Genomic DNA, 24,739 nt, shown 5'->3' with positions numbered 1-24,739 from the left:
TCTCGGGGGGGGGGGTTGGGCTCCATTTTTGCCCCTTTTTGTAGTTTTTAGGTTCCGTAATAGTACTGGAATATAATTTTCTATTGGGGGATTTCGGGCTCCTTTTGTTGCCCCTTTTGGTGTTTTTACGCAACATAGTAGTAGTGGAATGTAATTTTTTCGGGGGAGTTCTGGGTTCCACTTTTGCCCCTCTTTGTAGTTTTTAGGCTCTGTAATAGTAGTGGAATGTAATGTTCTATGGGGGGGGGGGGATTTTGGGCTCCATTTTTGCCCGTCTTTGTAGTTTTTAGGCTCTGAAATAGTAGTAGAATGTAATGTTCTATGGGGGAGTTGGGTTCCTTTTTTACCTTTTTTTTGTAGTTTTTAGTCTCCATAATAGTAGTGCAATGTAATGTTCTATGGGGGGATTTTGGGCTCCTTTTTGACCCTTTTTGTAGTTTTTAGGCTCTGTAATAGTAGTGGAAAGTAATTTTCTATGGGGGGGGGTGGGTTCCTTTTTTGCCCCTCTTTGTAGTTTTTAGGCTCTGTTATAGTAGTGGATTGTAATGTTCTATGGGGGGGGGATTTTGGGCTCCATTTTTGCCCCTCTCTGTAGTTTTTAGGCTCTGTAATAGTAGTGGAATGTCATTCAGGTTCCTTCTTTACCCTTTTTTTGTAGTTTTTAGTTTCCATAATAGTAGTGCAATGTAATGTTCTATGGGGAGGGGTTGGGCTCCATTTTTGCCCCTTTTTGTAGTTTTAGGCTCTGTAATTGTAGTGGAATGTAGTTTCTATGGGGGGAGATTTCAGGTTACTTTTTTGCCCCTTTTTGTAGTTTTTAGGCTTCGTAATAGTGGAATGTAATGTTCTATTCGGGGATTTTGGGCTCCTTTTTTGTCCCTTTTTGCAGTTTTTAGGACTTGTAATAGTAGTGGAATATCATGTTCTATGGGGGGATTTCGGGTTCCTTTTTGCCCATTTTTGTAGTTTTTAGGCTCTGTAATAGTATTCGAATATAATGTTCTATGGGGGGATTTCGGGTTCCTTTTTTGCCCCTTTTTGTAGTTTTTAGGCTCTGTAATAGTAGTGGAATATAATGTTCTATGGGGGGATTTCGGGTTCCCTTTTTGCCCATTTTTGTAGTTTTTAGGCTCTGTAATACTAGTTGAATATAATGTTCTATGGGGGATTTCGGGTTCCCTTTTTGCCCATTTTTGTAGTTTTTAGGCTCTGTAATAGTAGTCGAATATAATGTTCTATGGGGGGGATTTCGGGTTCCTTTTTTGCCCCTTTTTGTAGTTTTTAGGCTCTGTAATAGTAGTGGAATATAATGTTCTGTGGGGGGATTTCGGGTTCCCTTTTTGCCCATTTTTGTAGTTTTTAGGCTCTGTAATACTAGTTGAATATAATGTTCTATGGGGGGATTTCGGGTTCCCTTTTTGCCCTTTTTGTAGTTTTTAGGCTCTGTAATAGTAGTCGAATATAATGTTCTATGGGGATTTCAGGTTCCCTTTTTGCCCATTTTTGTAGTTTTTAGGCTCTGTAATAGTAGTTGAATATAATGTTCTATGGGGGGGATTTCGGGTTCCTTTTTTGCCCCTTTTTGTAGTTTTTAGGCTCTGTAATAGTAGTGGAATGTAATGTTCTATGGGGGGATTTTGGGTTCCCTTTTTGCCCATTTTTGTAGTTTTTAGACTCTGTAATAGTAGTGGAATGTATTCTATGGGGGGGATTTCAAGCTCATTTTTTGCCCCTTTTTGTTGTTTTTACTCAACATAGTAGAAGTAATGGAATGTAATTTTTTTTCTGGTAGTTTCAGGTTCCGTTTTTACGTTACATTTCCATTGATTTTTTCAAAAAAATGCACGCAACCTTAACAGGTGTAGAAAATCTGCAACATCAAAAACTCATGCAAAAGCCTTAGGCTGCGTTCACACATTGCGTTTTTGCAGCTTTTTTTTAAAATGCAAATTAAAAGCTATGTTTTACAGTACCATCAAAGTCTATGAGATTTCAGAAATCTCATGCACACACATTGTTTTTTTTTCTAACCGAATTGGAAAACTCCTGCGTTTTTTAAAACTGCAGCATGTCGCTTCTTTCAGCGTTTTTGCCGAGTTTTTTCACCCATAGAAAGCAATGAGTAAGAGCAAAAATGCAGCAAAAAACGCAGGTGTCAGCTTTTGCTGCACAAAATTCAATAACAGGCACTAAACGGTATCAGCATGAAAAATGCTGCAAAAAAATCTGTTTTTTAAGCTGAAAAAAAACCAGCAAAAACACATCAAAGGCATAATTAGCAAAAATAATTAAAAAATAAAGATTCATTAGTAGCCACGAACAATAGTTTTATTTTTAATATATTCCTAATTTTTTAATACTTTCTATGCCCGTTTCTGTAGTTTTTAATTAGCAAAAATATTTTAAAAAAGTATCAGATTTTTTTCATATATATTCATTTTTTTTTCAATTTTTAAAGTAAAAAATATTGAAAAAATATATATATCTGCATAATGTCGGCAGTGGAGACACTGATATTTTTTTCATGTATTTTTTACGTGTCAGACATTGATTTTCTAGGTATGAAGTCTTTTTTGCCAAGTCCCCCGGGGGCATCTGCACGTCTGCCAGCCAACGCTGGTAGGAAAGGTGCCAGGTTGGTGGTTGCAGTCATGTAGTGAGGACTAGAATCAGTTTCCTGCCCCGGCCCTGGGTCTAAATACTACGGGAAAGAGGCAAAGTGGGGGGGAAAATGGCGGCTTTCCGCTATTACAGCTTTGAGTGCGATGATGCCACAACAAGCATCCTCTAAGCCACCCTGAAATTACCATTGTTGCTAGGCGATGGCCGCCATATTGGCTGAAATTTATTAGCCAGGTCTGTATTCATGGTTGCCGCTGTGTAGACCGACATCTTATTCATAGTAATGGATGTCGTTGGCTTTCAATCAAAAATTTGCTCAATTTGCGGCCTAGCTGTCGGGGGAAGGCAAAATCGTTCCTGTGATTGGTTGCTATAGGCAACAACAACAACAAAATATTCTTAAAGGAATTTTTCATAAATCTCAAATGTGTTCCGTTGCCCGTAGAGACCAATCACAACCCACCTTTCATTTTTCACGTCAATGTGATTGGTTGCTAGGGGTAACAAAGATTTCTTACATCTCTCCGAGTGGAATAGCAACCAGGGATATTACCTGTGATTGGTTGCTATGGGTAACAAAGATATCTAAGAAATATCTCCCAGTGGGTCATGGTACCGATAGCAACCAATCACAATGCAGTTTTCATTTATCAAGGGTGCTATAAGAATGTGATTGGTTGCTAGGGGTAACAAATATACTTTTAAAATCTCTCCGAGTGGATCTTGTTGTCCATAGCAACCAGGAGTATTGGTTGCTAAGGGTAACATAGATATCTGATACATATGTCCTAGTGAGTCTCAGTACCCATAGTATCCAATCACATTGCAGCTTTCATTTTTCAAGAGCGCTAAGGTTGCTATAGGTAACAAAGATGCTTCGTAAATCGCGGATCTTGTTGCCCATAGCAACCGTGGGTATTTGTTACGCCGGGTAACATAGATATTTCATAAATCTGTCCTAGTTGGTCTTGGTACCCATAGCAACCAATCAGGAGGCAGCTTTCTTTTTTCAAGGGCGTTGTAAGAAATGAAAGCTTCACTGTGATTGGTTAGTACTTCATGAATATCTCGGAGTGGATCTTGTTGCCCATAGCAACCAATCTCAACGCAGCTTTGACTTCTTTTCCAGGGCGGTTTTGGGAAATGAGCGCTGGACTCTAATTGGTTGCCAGTTTTCTGTCTGCCATTTTGAATAAACACACGGTGCGGCCTAAACGGGTATACACGACGATATATAGATTTAACGAGGTCATTAGGTGACCGGACAGATCCTCTCGCCCTAAGTTGGTGCCAAACCGCTTGCGACAATCATATAAGACAGTCGCCTAAAGCCGGGGCAACGTGTGACAGAAAAATGGTCGTAAATCGCAGCGCACGGCGTCGCATTGCGATATCGTGCGGTGAAAGTCGCCACGCATTTCCAGCCTTAATCTGACCATGACTGGTGTGACTGGTAATTTTGTAGGCGCGGTACTGTCGCACATCGGGCACATTGGCGTGTCTCTGGCGGTCGCTCTCGTCTTTGTGTCCCCCTTTTCTCCCTCTCACCTCTCCCCTCCCCCCATGTCTCTCTCTCTTCTTCCCTCCCCCCATCCTCTCGCCCTCCCTGCGGCTCTGCACTGGATGAGGAGATGGAATTTTTCGCCTTGGCGTGGAGCCAGCACTGCCTCTCCGAGCAAAAGAGGAGAGAACGAGGCAGAAGATAGAAGAGAGGTGGAGAGAGAGGAAGAAGCGAGGAGGGGGACAGAGGAGAGAGGCTGCAAGGGGCAAAAACGATAAAACGTGACCGACAGATTTAGGGATATTTCTTGCAGCGTATAAGTCAACGATTATAAAGAAAAAAATTAAAAAAATTTACGCCGGATTTCGAAATTTTCAAAAGTTTTCATTTTTTTAAGCAGATTCTGCCTAAAATCTTCATCAAAAAACTCTTTGAAAACTTCTTACAAATGTTAATTTTTCGCCGGATTTTGAAATTTAGAAAGATTTTTATTTTTAAAGCAGATTAAAAAAAACTCTGAAAACTTTTCTTAAAAATTAAAATTTGAGTGATTCTTCTTTCTGCATGTCAGACGGATTCCGACCCAAACTAAGCACCGTCCAATCAAAACGCTTCCGAAAAAGAAAAAAAAACTTTTCCAAAATTGTTTATAATCTTATCAAGGCTTCGGGCACACATATGTTTTTTGTGTTTTTTATATGAGACTATCAAAAAGTTGAATTTTTCAAGCAGAAACCATTTCGGGAAATGCTTTTTTTTTGGAGATTTATTTTAAAGAGGTTTTTTTTTCCTGGAGTGTTTTAAGGTAGAGATTTATGACAAGGATTTGGAAGCGTATCCGCACCAAAATCCACATCAAAAGCCCTTTCAAGTACTCTTTGATGTGGATTTTGGAGCGTATAGGCTATGTGCACATTGAGCTTTTCGGTATTTTTGGATCATAAAGTGAGCAGAAACTCTACAAATCATCCACAAACAACTTGGTATTTTCAGTCAGTCCAAAAACTCCAAAAAAGATTCAGTGTGCACATAGTTTTACACTTCAAAAATCCTTATTGAAGAAACTCCATGTGAACATACCCCAAAAACAATTAAGGAAACGCTTTAGAAAAAGAAAACTTTCCAAAAACTCCTGAAGCATTTTCCACTTGACTAATGCGCCGTTTTGAACTCCATGTGAACATTGCCTTTAAGGCCACATTCACAAATTCAGTATTTTACATCAGTAAGATGGATAGTGCTGGCGAAATCAAGCACTTTTGCAATTTACTGCTTCTTAAAATTTGAATTCGTTCTTGAGATATTAAAACTTTTCTTTTGCTTACAGCTAGTTGTCTAGGAGACCGACCACCTCTGCTGTCTGGCTTCTAAGCCCCTAGGTGAAGTTTGCTGGAATAAGGAGGTAACAGTGTACTCCGGCATTACTAGCCAGCTTCAAACCTGTGCTTACAACCTCAGTAAAAAACAGCTTGTAAGTATTGTGCATGTTCTACTGTCTGGCAGCGGTGGTCAGTCTCCAAGTGTGCATGTTCTACTGTTTGGCAGTGGTGGACGGTCTCCAAGGCAACGAGCTGTAAACACAAGAAAAGTCAAAAGTGTTAATAGCTCAAGAACGGCTCAAATTTTTAATAAGTAGTAAATTGCAAAATTGCTTGTATTTACAAGCTCTATCTGAAAATACTAAATACATAAACGTGGAAACCAGAATAGCAAAAAGGGTGTGATCTTTTTGGAACCAGGGAGGAACCTGCTCATGGGTCACTATAGAGTATTTTGGTGCCCGAGGAAGCCCAATGACCCATCTGATCCCACAGTATTGTCCGTGGTACATAATAGGTGGGGGTCCCTGTTACAGATCCATGATGCCCTTTCTTCAAAATTAAACCTAGCGCCAAATCTTGTGTCTAAACATATTCATTCCTATTGTCTATCAAGTTGCAACAGCCATTGTGGAGAGGTTTCTGCAACTCGGCCACTTCAGGACCTTGAAATGCTTCTTACGGAGCCACTCCTTAGTTGCCCTGGTTGTGTGCTTCGGGTCATTGTCGTGCTGGAAGACCCAGCCACGACCGATCTTCAATGTTCTAACTGAGGGAAGGAGGTTGTTGGTTAAAACCTTGCGATACATGACCCCATCCATCCTCCCTTCAATACGGTGCAGTCATCCTGTCCCCTTTGCAGAAAACCACTCCCAAAGAATGATGTTTCCCCCACCATGCTTCACTGGTGGGACGATGTTCTTGGGGTTGTACTCATCCTTCTTCTTCCTCCAAACACAATGAGTGGAGTTGATACCAAAAAGTTCTATTTTTGGTCTCATCTGACCACATGACCTTCTCTGAATCCTCCTCTAGATCATCCAGATGGTCATTGTCGATCTACAAATAGGCCTGGACATGTGCTGGTGTGAGCAGAGGGACCTTGCATGCCCTGCAGGATTTTAATTCATGACGGCATAGTGTGTTACTAATGATAATGTTTGAGACTGTATGTGCAACTTGTAGCAAAGAAAGAACAATAGTGTTTGGATTTTTGCAGCGATCTTAGTACTTTGACCCCATTGATAATAAGAAGACTAGTGGGTTCTCCTTGGCAAGTAATGATAGTGAAAAGGGTTATGTTGCAACCCACCAGTGGCTGCCACTATCGTCAGAAATCCAACCTGCTGGATTCCTATAAGACTTGCGATTTTGATAGCGGGACAATGCAATGACATGCCACGTGCTCAAAAGTCGTTGTGTAGCCTTTTCCTAAATAACATCTTCCACACTCCTGTCATGCCCCATATCCTTGCATAATGGTAGTAATATGAGGGTGTGACTCACTTCCAGGCAGACCTAAAAGAGGAAGAAAGGAGAAGTCATCTCTGGGTTACTGGGTGATTGAAAAATAGGTCCCCATGACACTTGTCACACAATTGAATTTTTCTAAAAATTACCCCCATAGACTACCATGCAAAAAATTATAGATGTCTATGTAATAAGTTTTTGGCATAATCTGAGCTAAAAAAAGGTGTCACACAGCATTTTTCCGCAGAAATCTTCTACTTTTTCCTACTCTTGCCCGTTCAGAAAAGCGCTGCGTGGGCGTGGTTTCCTGGATGTAGGTGTGGTGTACAACTTTTAGATAGATTTTTATTTGAAAAGCCAGAAAATGGCACACATTTTTACAAAATCCACAAAGCCTTTAAGTAAATCAGATGCAATTTATTCCATGACTTTTTTGTTCATAACATGCTAGACTTAAAGGGGATCATTCACTTACCATAAATTTGTAAAAAACAATTCTGCTCTAGATGCCGCTGTTCTCCTGACTCTGGCGTGGTTCTCCTTTTGTTCCTGCGCCTCTCCATTCTCAAGATATGGCCTCCTCTTCTCTGTATGCAAGTCTAGTGTTTTATTGCAAGTGGGCGTGGCTCTCACTACTCTGTGGGCGTGTCCTTGAGGACTGTGCCCAGTTGGCTAAAAATTGACTAGATTTACAGACAGGGAACGGAACAGAGGCCATATCTCAGGAACGGAGAGGCATAGGAAGAAAAGAAAAACATCGCCGGATTCAGAAGAACGGCGGCATTTACGCTAGTTAAAAAATGACACACTTATAGCAAGTGACAAGTCCCCTTTAAGTGTGGGCCATAGTTGTTTTTTTATGTAAAATTGGGCGTGTTGAAAAATCGTGCTTGCAGATCATACGAAATGAGATGTAACAGGGTCTCACAATGATTCGTTTATAAAGTAATGGACTTCCATTCTTCACTTTCTCGAGAAAAGTCGGTAACGAATGAAGCTCCATCAAAGGTTCCGTCTCTTCTTTGGAATATTCTTGGAGGTGGCAAGGAGTTAATCCAGCCTGTTGTCATGGTAGCCATCTTGAATTAACCCATGCGTAAAGCGTGTCCACCATAATCCCTTCTCAAAATGGCTTCTTCTTTTGCTCATTTAGATTCTTAGATGGAAGCAGGTTCTGCGAAAAGCCAGGATTAAACCGGAGACTGAGCGCGCGGTTGAGGGCGACGCTTCTTACAGCTGCGGCAGAATCGGAGAACTTCTGAGAACATTCACATTATGGCATATCACCCGCTGGGCAGGAAGCTCGTATCATTACCGGCCAGGGCTGCCATTCAGTTTTTATGATGGGGGGGGGGACGAAGAGTTGACAGGAAGAGGGTGGAAAGGACGGGCCCTGAGTTTCCACCCTTTATCAGTTGATAACACTGACGTGTTAAATTTATCTATACGGGACGACAGTGTCCAGAGGTGAAAGGAAAAAGGGTCTTGTAAAAGTCCCCCCCCTCCCCCCCGATGTGAACATCAACTCCAGTGACTTGCAGAATAACCCAAAAATGTCGCGAGCAAAGGGTCAGTTAAAAATTCTGGGAAAAATGGCAACCAGTATGACAGCTTTCTCAGAAATAGGTAGACCTAAGGGCGTATTCCCAAAATTCCCAGAAAGTCCATAGGGTGGGGGATCATTGATCGCTAGGGATCCAACTGATGGGTGGGCCAAACTCGGCACTATTGGAGCAGGTATTATTAGGCCCTGAAAAAAAAAATCTCTAAAAAAAGCTCAGAACGCGCTTCCTATTTTTTTCTCTTCAGTTCGGACTTGTTGTTTTTTTGGGGGCTTCCAAAAATGCCAAGCGGTAAAAAGAGGTCGTCCTTCAAAACATTTTCCACCATTGAGCAACTCCATAATTTGCAATAGAAGTCAATGGAAGCCTAAAAAATAAAAAAAACACCTTTTTGGAGTGTTTTGTAAGATTTTTCACCTAAAAAAACCACTAGTTTATTCATTGCTTAATAGATTTTGTGAAAATGTGAAAAAAACATCCCTCCAAAAAAAAAAAAAAAATACATTTAAGAAAAACCTTAACAGAAAACGACAAAGCATTTCCAGCTTAAAAATTGTCGGAAAAAAAAAAAAAATCTAGCGTGAACATTCTCTGCACATGCAGTTTTTTTGAAGAGTGCTTTGTTGGCACCAACGAACTACTGAAAAATTGCAAAAAAAAAAAAAGCTTGAAATAGTTTAGTCTTTTGAGTATTTTTTTTTTTTCGCTTTAGATTTCGAAAAACACCTGGTGGGAAAAAAGAAGGCACATGACACTTTTTTTTGAAGCTGCTCCTGATGTAGTCCGCCCCAAACTAGATACCACCCAAACTAAAGGCTGCAAAAAAAGAAAAACTTTAGGAAAAAACGAAATCTTTTTGCAGCGTTTTCGGAGCAGAAACTGTACAGAACCTCAAAGTTTTCGAAGAGATTTGCATTTTTGAGAAGGATTTGCGACTTTTTAAAAAGTTGCTGAACTTTTTTTGCACAAATGTAGTTCCCAATCCCGAAGTCAGTGATATTTATGTACAGCTCTAAATTTTTGTGCAAATTTTAGAGGAACGCGCGGACTTCTTTTCGCACTGAAAAAAAGTTCCCCAAAAATAATGGTATCATTAAATAGAGCTGTTTGGGATTTTGCTCAAAATTTTTGATCCTGAAAAGTAAGTTTTAAAAAAAAAATGCAAATTTTGATTGGGGCACGCTGGTATTTTTGGTGGGATTTTTTTTTTGCATTTTTATGATTGTACAGCTTTTTTTTTTTTTTAGGACGTTACGGCACTATTATGTGGATATTGTACGGTATATTTTCTGCATAGAAAAACAATAAGGCTCATCCTCCAGAAAATTAGGAAGCTGTTGTAAAGCTACAACTCCCGTTGCCGGCAAGTAATGGGTTCTGGTCCACTATACGACGGCTGATGATCTGGCGAGCGATCCATAAGGCTGATTCCCGTAAGCTGCGAGCTGAGGTCTCCATTTCATACGGCGCTGTGTCGCCATAATGATGATTTAGCCCCGGATAAGTAAAGTGCATTCATCATATCGCTTAATGCATTTAGCTTTAATTCCCCGGCAGTCAAAAGGCCGGAAGTGCCCCGACCGATGTAATGAGGTCGCCGACGTGCTTTATATTAAACTTCACTCAAACATATTATAGCACTATTAGTCAGGCGGACTGCGATATACTGGAGACAAGGATCACCGGAAAGGATTCCGCCAAAACTGAGCCGAAACTCTCCAAATCCTCTTGCAAAATTCAAAACTCCTCAAAAGAGTTTCGGCTCCTTTTCCTCTGAAGTTTCTGCTCCAAAACTTCCTTAAAACAACTTTGTGTTTTCTGCACAGAAAACTTAGTAAAAAAGGTTCCGGCCTCGGTCTGGCCATCGGGAGAACAGGAGAATCCTCCGGTGGGCCACCACCCTCTTATTTGAGCAGTACTTGAACACACAAAGACAGCATCTTATTTATTTATTTATCTACTCATTTATTTATTTAACAATCTACCCAGTTTATTGCTTCAGAAGTCATATTTGCACGCAGCTGAAAAGTGGGGCCCTGCAGTTGATGTTACTGGTGGGCCCTTGGAATCCCAGTCTGACAATGATTGTTTTCACTTTTAATTAAACTTTCAAAAAATGATGAAACTTCATTTTCGGGAATTTTTTTTTTTTTTTTTTTAAAGGTTTTTGAATCGGATTTAGGGATATGTTCGCACTGTTTTTTGTTCTTCACATGGAATTTTAAAATCTGTGTGAAAAAAACTCAAACACTTTGAGTTTTTTTTAAGCTTTTTTTTTCCTGAAACTTTTGATTTTTAGCTGCCTTTTGAATTCGATGTCAGATTTTGAGTCGGAGCTAACAGTTTGACCAGTTAGATGTCAATCATTATCAACGCGTAAAGAAACAGCCGGAAATGGGAGGACCCTTTCGGACCCCCCTATACATATGGTACAGTGGTCATTATGGCGCTGGGGCCATCGGGCCTCACATCTAGAAGTTGCACTGGGCCATAGGGACGTTATACCGAGCGGCCATTCATTGGCAGGTTAAGCCTCCTCCTCTGAAGGCTGCAGATGGCTGCGCTTCCTGGGTTCTGTTGAAAACTCCCTAAATCTTTCACCTTCTAAGAATACATTTTCAGCATTCTTCAGAGCAGCATAAATCATGTCCAGGGTAGGAGAGAAATCGACAGGAAACACCTTGTGCACAGTAGAGAAATGGAGGGTCCTGCCTACAAAATGTGCCTGCCCCTCATTACTATAAATCCATTAGATCCAGTGTATTGTGCACTTCAGTTATACAAGGAGCATACCACAATTCTGTTACCGACAGAAGCTCAGAGTGTAATATATGTACACAGTGACTGCACCAGGAGAATAGTGAGTGCAGCTCTGGGGTATAATACAGGATGTAACTCAGGATCAGTAATGTACTGTATGTACACAGTGACTGCACCAGCAGAATAGTGAGTGCAGCTCTGGGGTATAATACAGGATGTAACTCAGGATCAGTAATGTATGTACACAGTGACTGCACCAGCAGAATAGTGAGTGCAGCTCTGGAGTATAATACAGGAGGTAACTCAGGATCAGTAATGTAATGTATGTACACAGTGACTGCACCAGCAGAATAGTGAGTGCAGCTCTGGGGTATAATACAGGATGTAACTCAGGATCAGTAATGTAATGTATGTGCACAGTGACTGCACCAGCAAAATAGTGAGTGCAGCTCTGGGGTATAATACAGGATGTAACTCAGGATCAGTAATGTATGTACACAGTGACTGCACCAGCAGAATAGTGAGTGCAGCTCTGTGGTATAATACAGGAGGTAACTCAGGATCAGTAATGTAATGTATGTACACAGTGACTGCACCAGCAGAATAGTGAGTGCAGCTCTGGGGTATAATACAGGATGTAACTCAGGATCAGTAATGTATGTACACAGTGACTGCACCAGCAGAATAGTGAGTGCAGCTCTGGGGTATAATACAGGATGTAACTCAGGATCAGTAATGTATGTACACAGTGACTGCACCAGCAGAATAGTGAGTGCAGCTCTGGGGTATAATACAGAAGGTAACTCAGGATCAGTAATGTAATGTATGTACACAGTGACTGCACCAGCAGAATAGTGAGTGCAGCTGTGGGGTATAATACAGGATGTAACCCAGGATCAGTAATGTAATGTATTTACACAGTGACTGCACCAGCAGAATAGTGAGTGCAGCTCTGGAGTATAAGGATGTAACTCAGGATCACTATTGTGCTGCATGTACACAGTGACGCATTTTCTTTTCTTTTGTTTAGAAATAATAGAAGATAATACTCTGCACAGAACTCACCAATGTCCCGTCATGGTCCTTCCGTTGCATCCTCGTATGAGGTAGGTAACATTACAATTATTATTATTATTATAGCAGCATTTATTACATGTGACTTGTGCCTTGTATCATATGTGAGGGCTGCCGTGCTGCTTCTCCAGTGCTTCCATCTTTGCCGCTGGCACTGTATGGCTCTGGCATGTAGAGGTGACATCTTGGTAGTCCGGACATTGAAGTGATTGAACTGGTAGTAATTTGTGGATGGTGAAGTTAGACTTTTGGCTATGGCGGTTGGGTTACTGGACACATTCACATGCGAAGATAATGATGGCTGAGATCAATCATGGCTGGGTCCGGTCAGCATCGGCACTGCTCTTAGGGTAACACAACCTGCAATTATGGTGCATAAATGTTCCTATTTGGCTGGTAAAAGTGGATATTGAAGCTCCGCTGCCACCCCCTGAGCTCCACACGGGATGGACGGCTGAAACCTAAGCTTAGACCCCATTAAGTAACGCTGAATTAATAGATGCGGGCGCAGATATTAGGGAGGTGATTAGACAAGTCACCTCATTCTGTTTGGAGCATCCGTAAGTTCATAAAGTAAAGTGTAATACTTCATTTCTCCAGTGGAGGCACTGTGGGAAACTGGAACACTTGCTGTGTCGTGCCTCACATGCGATCGCCGGGTCACAGCAGCGGCCATGTTTATATCCAGAGCCTATAATGACCCGTCCTCAACCCGCGGCAGCTGGTTACAGTGTATCACTGTATATGACAGGTCCGCACAAGGGAAAGGAATCAGTGTAACATCCAGTATCATGTATGGACTTGATATGTCCTATGAGTCAGCGCTATATCCGCTCTAATAGTGGGGGATCCCCCTGTATTAATGTTATGGAAACAGGCAGAGTAAAAACACATTCACTCCTGATATGCTACAAGAAATGAAATGATGACCCCCCGTCACCCCCCCATCCCCGTCACCACCCCATCCCCGTCACCACCCCCATCCCAGTCACCCCCCCATCCCCGTCACCACCCCATCCCCGTCACCACCCCCCATCCCCGTCACCACCCCCCATCCCCGTCACCCCCTGCAATGCAATAGCTGTGTCATCTAATTCATGAGCCTGTTCTGTGCTGTGGACTCACAATGTCTTGTATGGACCTGAAATTCCTAAGAGATGGAAGACCACTGATAACTAGTCCTAAACAGATCACAGGAGATCGTGATGTCACAGTACAGGGATAATGCACACAGTGATGTTACAGTACAGGGATAATACACACAGTGATGCACACAGTGATGTAACAGTACAGAGATAATGCACACATTGATGTCACAGTGCAGGGATAATACACACAGTGATGTCACAGTACAGGGATAATGCACACAGTGATGTCACAGTACAGGGATAATACACACAGTGATGTTACAGTACAGGGATAATACACACAGTTATGTCACAGTACAGAGATAATACACACAGTGATGTCACAGTACAGAGATAATACACACAGTGATGTCACAGTACAGAGATAATGCACACAGTGATGTCACAGTACAGAGATAATGCACACAGTGATGTTACAGTACAGAGATAATGCACACAGTGATGTCACAGTGCAGGGATAATACACACAGTGATGTCACAGTACAGAGATAATACACACAGTGATGTCACAGTACAGAGATAATACACACAGTGATGTCACACACAGTACAGGTGTAATGCAGACAGTGATGTCACAGTCCAGGGATAATACACACAGTGATGTCACAGTACAGGGATGATGCACATAGTGATGTCACAGTACAGAGATAATACACACAGTGATGTCACACACAGTACAGGTGTAATGCAGACAGTGATGTCACAGTCCAGGGATAATACACACAGTGATGTCACAGTACAGAGATAATACACACAGTGATGTCACAGTACAGAGATAATACACACAGTGATGTCACACACAGTACAGGTGTAATGCACACAGTGATGTCACAGTCCAGGGATAATACACACAGTGATGTCACAGTACAGGGATAATGCACATAGTGATGTCACACACAGTACAGGTGTAATGTGCACAGTGATGTCACAGTACAGAGATAATGCACACAGTGATGTCACAGTGCAGGGATAATACACACAGTGATGTAACAGTACAGGGATAATACACACAGCAATTTCACAGTACAGGGATAATACACACAGCAATTTCACAGTACAGAGATAATGCACACAGTGATGTTACAGTACAGAGATAATGCACACAGTGATGTCACAGTGCAGGGATAATACACACAGTGATGTCACAGTACAGGGATAATGCACACAGTGATGTAACAGTACAGGGATAATACACACAGCAATTTCACAGTACAGGGATAATACACACAGCAATTTCACAGTACAGAGATAATGCACACAGTGATGTTACAGTACAGAGATAATGCACACAGTGATGTCACAGTGCAGGGATAATACACACAGTGATGTCACAGTACAGGGATAATACACACAGTGATGTCACAGTACAGGGATAATACACAGTGATGTTACAGTACAGGGATAATACACACAGTTATGTCACAGTACAGAGATAATACACACAGTGATGTCACAGTACAGAGATAATACACACAGTGATGTAACAGTACAGAGATAATGCACACAGTGATGTGACAGTACAGAGATAATGCACACAGTGATGTTACAGTACAGAGATAATGCACACAGTGATGTCACAGTGCAGGGATAATACACACAGTGATGTCACAGTACAGAGATAATACACACAGTGATGTCACAGTACAGAGATAATACACACAGTGATGTCACACACAGTACAGGTGTAATGCAGACAGTGATGTCACAGTCCAGGGATAATACACACAGTGATGTCACAGTACAGGGATAATGCACATAGTGATGTCACAGTACAGAGATAATACACACAGTGATGTCACACACAGTACAGGTGTAATGTGCACAGTGATGTCACAGTACAGAGATAATGCACACAGTGATGTCACAGTGCAGGGATAATACACACAGTGATGTAACAGTACAGGGATAATACACACAGCAATTTCACAGTACAGGGATAATACACACAGCAATTTCACAGTACAGAGATAATGCACACAGTGATGTTAAAGTACAGAGATAATGCACACAGTGATGTCACAGTGCAGGGATAATACACACAGTGATGTCACAGTACAGGGATAATGCACACAGTGATGTTACAGTACAGGGATAATACACACAGTGATGTCACAGAACAGGGATAATGCACACAGTGATGTCACAGTACAGAGATAATATACACAGTGATGTCACAGTACAGGTGTAATGCGCACAGCGATGTCACAGTACAGAGATAATACACAGTGATGTTACAGTACAGAGATAATGCACACAGTGATGTCACAGTGCAGGAATAATACACACAGTGATGTCACAGTACAGGGATAATGCACACAGTGATGTTACAGTACAGGGATAATACACACAGTGATGTCACAGTACAAGGATAATGCACACAGTGATGTTACAGTACAGGGATAATACACACAGTGATGTCACAGTACACGGATAATACACACAGTGATGTCACAGTACAGAGATAATGCACACAGTGATGTTACAGTACAGGGATAATACACACAGTGATGTCACAGTACACGGATAATACACACAGTGATGTCACAGTACACGGATAATACACACAGTGATGTCACAGTACACGGATAATACACACAGTGATGACACAGTACAGAGATGATGCACACAGTGATGTAACAGTACAAATATAATGCACACAGTGATGTTACAGTACAGGGATAATACACACAGTGATGTCACAGTACACGGATAATACACACAGTGATGTCACAGTACAGAGATAATACACACAGTGATGTCATACACAGTACAGGTGTAATGCAAACAGTGATGTCACAGTCCAGGGATAATACACACAGTGATGTCACAGTACAGGGATAATGCACATAGTGATGTCACACACAGTACAGGTGTAATGCGCACAGTGATGTCACAGTACAGAGATAATGCACACAGTGATGTCACAGTGCAGGGATAATACACACAGTGATGTCACAGTACAGGGATAATGCACACAGTGATGTCACAGTACATGGATAATACACACAGTGATGTCTCAGTACAGAGATAATACACACAGTGATGTCACAGTACAGAGATAATGCACACAGTGATGTTACAGTACAGAGATAATGCACACAGTGATGTTACAGTGCAGAGATAATTCACACAGTGATGTCACAGTGCAGGGATAATACACACAGTGATGTCACAGTACAGGGATAATACAAACAGTGATGTTACAGTACAGGGATAATACACACAGTGATGTCACAGTACACGGATAATACACACAGTGATGTCACAGTACAGAGATAATACACACAGTGATGTCACAGTACAGAGAAAATGCACACAGTGATGTCATAGTACAGAGATAATACACACAGTGATGTCACAGTACAGGGATAATACACACAGTGATGTCACACACAGTACAGGTGTAATGCACACAGTGATGTCACAGTGCAGGGATAATACACACAGTGATGTCACAGTACAGGGATAATGCACATAGTGATGTCACACACAGTACAGGTGTAATGAGCACAGTGATGTCACAGTACAGGGATAATGCACAAAGTGATGTCTCAGTGCAGGGATAATAAACACAGTGATGTCACAGTACAGGGATAATGCACATAGTGATGTCACACACAGTACAGGTGTAATGAGCACAGTGATGTCACAGTACAGGGATAATGCACAAAGTGATGTCACAGTACAGAGATAATACACACAGTGATGTCACACACAGTACAGGTGTAATGCACACAGTGATGTCACAGTGCAGGGATAGTACACACAGTGATGTCACAGTACAGGGATAATACACACAGCGATGTCACAGTACACGGATAATACACACAGTGATGACACAGTACAGAGATAATACACACAGTGATGTCACAGTACAGAGATAATTACACAGTGATGTCACACACAGTACAGGTGTAATGCGCACAGTGATGTCACAGTACAGGTGTAACGCGCACAGTGATGTCACAGTACAGAGATAATGCACACAGTGATGTCACAGTGCACGGATAATACACACAGAGATGTCACAGTACAAGGATAATACACACTGATGTCACAGTGCAGTTGTAATGTGCACAGTGATGTCACAGTACAGGTGTAATGCACACAGTGGTGTCACAGTACAATAATTTCACAGTACAGGGATAATGCACACAGTGATGTCACAGTACAGTAATGTCACAGTATAGGGGTAATGCACACAGTGATGTCACAGTACAAGGGTAATGAACACAGTGATGTCACAGTACAGGTGTAATGCACACAGTGATGTCACAGTACAGAGATAATGCACACAGTGATGTCACAGTACAGGTGTAATGCACACAGTGTTGTCACAGTGCAGGTGTAATGCACACACAGTGGTGTCACAGTACAGGGATAATGCACACAATGATGTCACAGTGCAGGGATAATGCACACAGTGATGTCACACTACAGGAATAATGCACACAGTGATGTCACAGCCCAGGAATAATGCACACAGTGATGTCACAGTATAGGTGTAATGCACACAGTGATGTCACAGTACAGGGATAATGAACACAATGATGTCACAGTAGAGGTGTAATGTGCACAGTGATGTCACAGTACAGGTGTAATGTACACAGTGATGTCACAGTACAGGAGTAATGCACATAGTGATTTCACAGTACAGGTGTAATGCACACAGTAATGTCACAGTACAGGGATAATACTCACAGTGATGTCACAGTATAAGGATAATGCACACAGCAATGTCACAGTACAGTAATGTCACAGTACAGGGATAATGCACACAGTAATGTGACAGTACAGGGATAATGCACACAGTGATGTCACAGTACAGTGATAATACACACAGTAATGTCACAGAACAGGGATAACACACACAGTAATGTCACAGTACAGGGATAATGCACACAATGACGTCACAGTACAGGGATAATGCACACAGTGATGTCACAGTACAGAGATAATACACACAGTGATGTCACAGTACAGAGATAATGCACATAGTGATGTTACAGTACAGAGATAATGCACACAGTGATGTTACAGTACAGAAATAATGCACACAGTGATGTCACAGTGCAGGGATAATACACATAGTGATGTCAGAGTACAGGGATAATACACACAGTGATGTCACAGTACAGGGATAATACACACAGTGATGTCACAGTACACAGATAATACACACAGTGATGTCACAGTACAGAGATAATACACACAGTGATGTCACAGTACAGAGATAATACACACAGTGATGTCACACACAGTACAGGTGTAATGCACACAGTGATGTCACAGTGCAGGAAAAATACACACAGTGATGTCACAGTACAGGGATAATACACACAGCAATGTCACAGTACAGGTGTATTGCGCACAGCGATGTCACAGTACAGGGATAATGCACACAGTGATGTCACAGTGCAGGGATAATAAATACAGTGATGTCACAGTACAGGGATAATGCACACAGTGATGTCACAGTACAGAGATAATACACACAGTGATGTCACACACAGTACAGGTGTGATGCGCACAGTGATGTCACAGTACAGAGATAGTGCACACAGTGATGTCACAGTGCAGGGATAATACACACAGTGATGTCACAGTATAGGGATAATACACACAGTGATGTCACAGTACACGGATAATACACACAGTGATATCACATTACAGAGATAATACACACAGTGATGTCACAGTACAGAGATAATTACACAGTGATGTCACACACAGTATAGGTGTAATGCGCACAGTGATGTCACAGTACAGAGATAATGCACACAGTGATGTCACAGTGCACGGATAATACACACAGAGATGTCACAGTACAAGGATAATACACACATTGATGTCACAGTGCAGGTGTAATGTGCACAGTGATGTCACAGTACAGAGATAATGTACACATTGATGTCACAGTGCAGGTGTAATGCACACAGTGATGTCACAGTACAGGTGTAATGCACACAGTGGTGTCACAGTACAATAATGTCACAGTACAGGGATAATGCACACAGTGATGTCACAGTACAGGGGTAATGCACACAGTGATGTCACAGTACAGGGGTAATGCACACAGTGATGTCACAGTACAGGGGTAATGCACACAGTGATGTCACAGTACATGTGTAATGCACACAGTGATGTCAGAGTAGAGGTGTAATGCACACAGTGATGTCACAGTGCAGGTGTAATGCACACAGTGGTGTCACAGTACAGGGATAATGCACACAATGATGTCACAGTGCAGGGATAATGCACACAGTGATGTCACACTACAGGAATAATGCACACAGTGATGTCACAGCACATGAATAATGCACACAGTGATGTCACAGTATAGGTGTAATGCACACAGTGATGTCACAGGACAGGGATAATGAACACAATGATGTCACAGTACAGGTGTAATGTGCACAGTGATGTCACAGTACAGGTGTAATGCACACAGTGATGTCACAGTACAGGAGTAATGCACATAGTGATGTCACAGTACAGGTGTAATGCACACAGTGATGTCACAGCACAGGTGTAGTGCACACAGTAATGTCACAGTACAGGGATAATACTCACAGTGATGTCACAGTATAAGGATAATGCACACAGCAATGTCACAGTACAGTAATATCACAGTACAGGGATAATGCACACGGTAATGTGACAGTACAGGGATAATGCACACAATGATGTCACAGTGCCGGGATCATGCACAGTGATGTCACAGTACAGTGATAATACACACAGTAACGTCACAGAACAGGGATAATACACACAGTGATGTCACAGTACAGGGATAATACACACAGTGATGTCACAGTACAGGTGTTAAGCACACAGTGATGTCACAGTACAGGTGTAATGCACACAGTGTTGTCACAGTGCAGGTGTAATGCACACAGTGGTGTCACTGTACAGGGATAATGCACACAATGATGTCACAGTGCAGGGATAATGCACACAGTGATGTCACACTACAGGAATAATGCACACAGTGATGTCACAACACAGGAATAATGCACACAGTGATGTCACAGTATAGGTGTAATGCACACAGTGATGTCACAGTACAGGGATAATGAACACAATGATGTCACAGTACAGGTGTAATGCGCACAGTCATGTCACAGTACAGGTGTAACGCACACAGTGATGTCACAGTAAAGGAGTAATGCAATAGTGATGTCACAGTACAGGTGTAATGCACACAGTGATGTCACAGCGCAGGTGTAATGCGCACAGTAATGTCAGAGTACAGGGATAATACTCACAGTGATGTCACAGTATAAGGATAATGCACACAGCAATGTCACAGTACAGGGATAATGCACACAGTAATGTGACAGTACAGGGATAATGCACACAATGATGTCACAGTGCTGGGATCATGCACACAGTGATGTCACAGTACAGTGATAATACACACAGTAATGTCACAGAACAGGGATAATACACACAGTGATGTCACAGTACAGGCATAATACACACAGTGATGTCACAGTACAGGGATAATGCACACAGTGATGTCACAGTACAGGGATAATACACACAGTGATGTCACAGTACAGGGATAAAGCACACAGTGATGTCACAATACAGGGATAAAGCACACAGTGATGTCACAGTAGAGGGATAATACACACAGTGATGTCACAGTACAGGGATAATGCACACAGTGATGTCACAGTACAGGGATAAAGCACACAGTGATGTCACAGTACAGGGATAATGCACACAGTGATGTCACAGTACAGGGATAAGGCTAGGGTCACATTGCGTTTATGGCTGAGCGCTAACGGACAGCGTTGCACGGGGAAATTAACGCCGTGCAATGCGTCCGTTAGCGCTCCCATTGCCTGCAATGTTAAAGCGCATTGCTAGCGCATGTCATTTTCGGCACGCGCTAGCGATGTGCCGGTCCTTTGTAGAGCGCTTCGGACGCTGCTTGCAGCGTCCGCTGCGCACCCGCGGTCCGTTCCCCGCTCTCGCAGATCGGGGATTTGCGCTAGCGGGGACATTTAACGCGACCCCGAAAAAGATATTGCGTTAGTGCAATCCGCTAGTTCTTAGCGCTAAACGGATTGCCCTAACGCAATGTGACCCTAGCCTAATACACACAATGATGTCACAGTACAGGGATAATACACACAGCGATGTCACAGTACAGGGATAATGCAGACAGTGAAGTCACAGTACAGGGATAATGCACACAGTGATGTCACAGTTCAGGGATAATACAGTGATATCATAGTACAGGGATAATACACATAGTGATGTCACAGTACAGGGATAATGCACACAGTGATGTCACAGTACAGGGATAATGCACACAGTGATGTCACAGTACAGGGATAATGCACACTGATGTCACAGTACAGGGATAATGCACACAGTGATGTCACAGTACAGGGATAATGCACACAGTGATGTCACAGAAGAGGGATAATGCACACAGTGATGTCACAGTACAGGGATAATGCACACAGTGATGTCACAGTACAGGGATAATGCACACAGTGATGTCACAGTACAGGGATAATACACAGTGATGTCACAGTACAGGGATAATGCACACAGTGATGTCACAGTGCAGGGATAATACACACAGTGATTGCACAGTACAGGGATAATGCACACAGTGATGTCACAGTGCAGGGGTAATGCACACAGTGATGTCACAGTGCAGGGATAATGCACACAGTGATGCCACAAGTGCCACCCCTTTCCATTGCTCGCACTCATTGCTGACTGTTCTTATGTGTGACAGGAGGGGGGTCCCCCGTAGCAGCTTCTTTTTTAGTCATGCCCATTAGTGTGTCAGTGACGGTGACCGTCATTGTCGTTCTCCGGAGGAATGCCATGTGGGCAGAGGGTTTTTTCCCCCTATTTCTGCATTGTGTCACATAAAGGGGGTATGCTGCCAGTCCCCGAGGGTCTCCATATCCAGCAGAACCATGCAGATAGATAGGACAGGCTGAGGAGGTTAAAGGTGACATCCTATCTGATGAGGCACAGGAGGCTTCAGCTGCTGTCTGCTCAGCCGCTCTGACCTCTGCTTGCCTTTTGACCTTGTCTGCAGTCCCAGACTGCCTGCAGCTGGGATGTTGTCACCTTTGACCCCAGCCCGTCTCAATAACAAACCTCCCCCACCCCAGCTTGTGACCCTTCCCCCACCAACTAAAAGCGTGCTTTGCTTCCAGATGCCTTTATACTGCCATCTCACTGCCAGCCTGCGTACGGGGCACAAATCTGGAAATACCCGCTGCCAAGAAATTCGGTCTGTGCTTAAAGGGGTTTTCCAAGTAACGCCGCATATTGAAAAGTTCAATTTTATTTGTATTTCAATTTTTCACTACTTATGTGTTTGCTGGAAGTGAATGGAAACCTAGACATAGCCAATTCCTACAGCTACTATTCTGATTCAATGGAATATGCTTTGTTTGAGCTGGAAATAATCAGGGTGGGTTACGAAAGTGAATTTAAAGGGTAACCGTCTCTTTAATTTTTATTTCAGAAATCAATAGTGCACATGAAAATAAACAACTTTGTAGTATATATTCTTAAAGAAATATGCTTCTTTTTCCTCCCGGACTGATCTTTCTCTCTCAAACCAGAGAGATTACTGAGGCAGGAGATAACCGTTACTTTTAATAAAGTTCTATGGAGAGGGGAGGAGCTAGAGGAAGTATGAAGTTTAAACTGTAACTGTCATTTCAACAGAGTACCTGTCTTTGCCTCTAGCTCCTCACTCCTCCTCCTTCCCCTCCCACCTCCATAGAACTTCAAATAGCAACTGTCATCTCCTATCTCAGTAATGTATAAATCTGTATTCACTGCAAAACTTTATCAGTGAATTGAGAGTGAACGATCAGTCCAGGAGGAAAAAGAAGCAGATTTATCTGATAAGATATATTACAAAGTATCATTTTTTCATGTGTACTACTGATTTCTGTTAAAAAAAAAAATTTGAAACGATGTTCACTCTTTAAGGACGAAGGATTCCTTTCACTGGCAATAGGCTGCAGCTTTAAAATGAAAAAAAAAAACGCAAATAGTAACTAATACAATCATAGCTGGTGGTTCACATGTCTCAACATTTGCGTCTTTGTTTACGGAACACTTATAGTCCCGCCCCTAGTCTTCAAAGGGCGGGGCCCACTTTAATGCATATTTTTTCTTGCCCACTTCGCTACCCATTTTACAGTATGGTTGAGTGGTATGACTGCACCAGGAACTCTTCAAGTCAGGACTCTAGAAAAACTGTGTGACAAAATGTGAAAGCTCATAATGGCGGTCATATTGTTTCAGTTGACGTTTTGGCCAGAAAATGCCCTTGATGACCCATCAGGCATGGGGAATATGGAGTGACCATAGATGCTAGAGCCGTTATTGGAACAGGTGTTCCTTAACGATGACCTCTGGTGGAGACATTGTCAGACTGAGTTAAGACTAGGGACCATGTTACCAATGAAAAAGGCAAATACAGGCCAGAAAATGCCCATGTACACTTAACGACCCATTGGGGACAGAGAATATGGAGTGACCATATACGCTAGAGCCGTTATTGGAACAGGTCTTCCTTAACGATGACCTCTGGTGGAGACATTGTCAGACTGAGTTAAGACTAGGGACCATGTTACCAATGAAAGAGGCAAATACTGGCCAGAAAATGCCCATGTACACTTCACGACCCATTGGGGACAGAGAATATGGAGTGACCATATACGCTAGAGCCGTTATTGGAACAGGTCTTCCTGGATGACGACCTCTGGTGGAGACACTATCAGACTGATTTAAGAATAGGGACCATATTACCAATGAAAAGGGCAAATACTGGTGGCCAGAAAATGCCCATGTACACTTCATCACACATCAGGGCAAGGGAACATGGAGTGACCATATACGCTAGAGCTGTTATTAGAATGGTTCTTCTTTGACGACCTCTGGTGGAGACTCGGTCAGACTGATTTAAGAATAGGGACCATATTACCAATGAAAAGGGCAAATACAGGCCAGAAAATGCCCATGTACACTTCATCACACATCAGGGCAAGGGAACATGGAGTGACCATATACGCTAGAGCTGTTATTAGAATGGGTCTTCTTTGACGACCTCTGGTGGAGACTCGGCCAGACTGATTTAAGAAAAGGGACCATATTACCACTGAAAAAGGCAAATACAGGTCATGTGACCCCTTTGGCTTTGCTAATTGGCTAGTACAGCTTATAAAAGGGACATGAAAGGCACAAACATGGCATCCTCATGGGGGAATGTTTACATATGAG

At 42.3% G+C, this 24,739-nt stretch overlaps 1 protein-coding gene across 1 annotated transcript in view; it reads left to right on the top strand.

Annotated features, from left to right (window-relative positions):
* The window catches only part of LOC143767789 (uncharacterized), a 170,133-nt gene that overhangs the window by 25,055 nt on the left and 120,339 nt on the right, over nucleotides 1–24,739 (top strand). The window contains exon 3 of the mRNA XM_077256309.1: nucleotides 12,265–12,340. Coding sequence (XP_077112424.1) covers nucleotides 12,265–12,340 — 76 coding nt within the window. The remainder of the gene's footprint in view (nucleotides 1–12,264; nucleotides 12,341–24,739) is intronic.

The sequence above is a fragment of the Ranitomeya variabilis genome, chromosome 4 (genome assembly GCF_051348905.1).
Source record: "Ranitomeya variabilis isolate aRanVar5 chromosome 4, aRanVar5.hap1, whole genome shotgun sequence".
Lineage (NCBI taxonomy): Eukaryota > Metazoa > Chordata > Amphibia > Anura > Dendrobatidae > Ranitomeya > Ranitomeya variabilis.
Note: the sequence above shows the minus strand (reverse complement) of the source record. Positions and strands in the feature narration are given on the sequence as shown.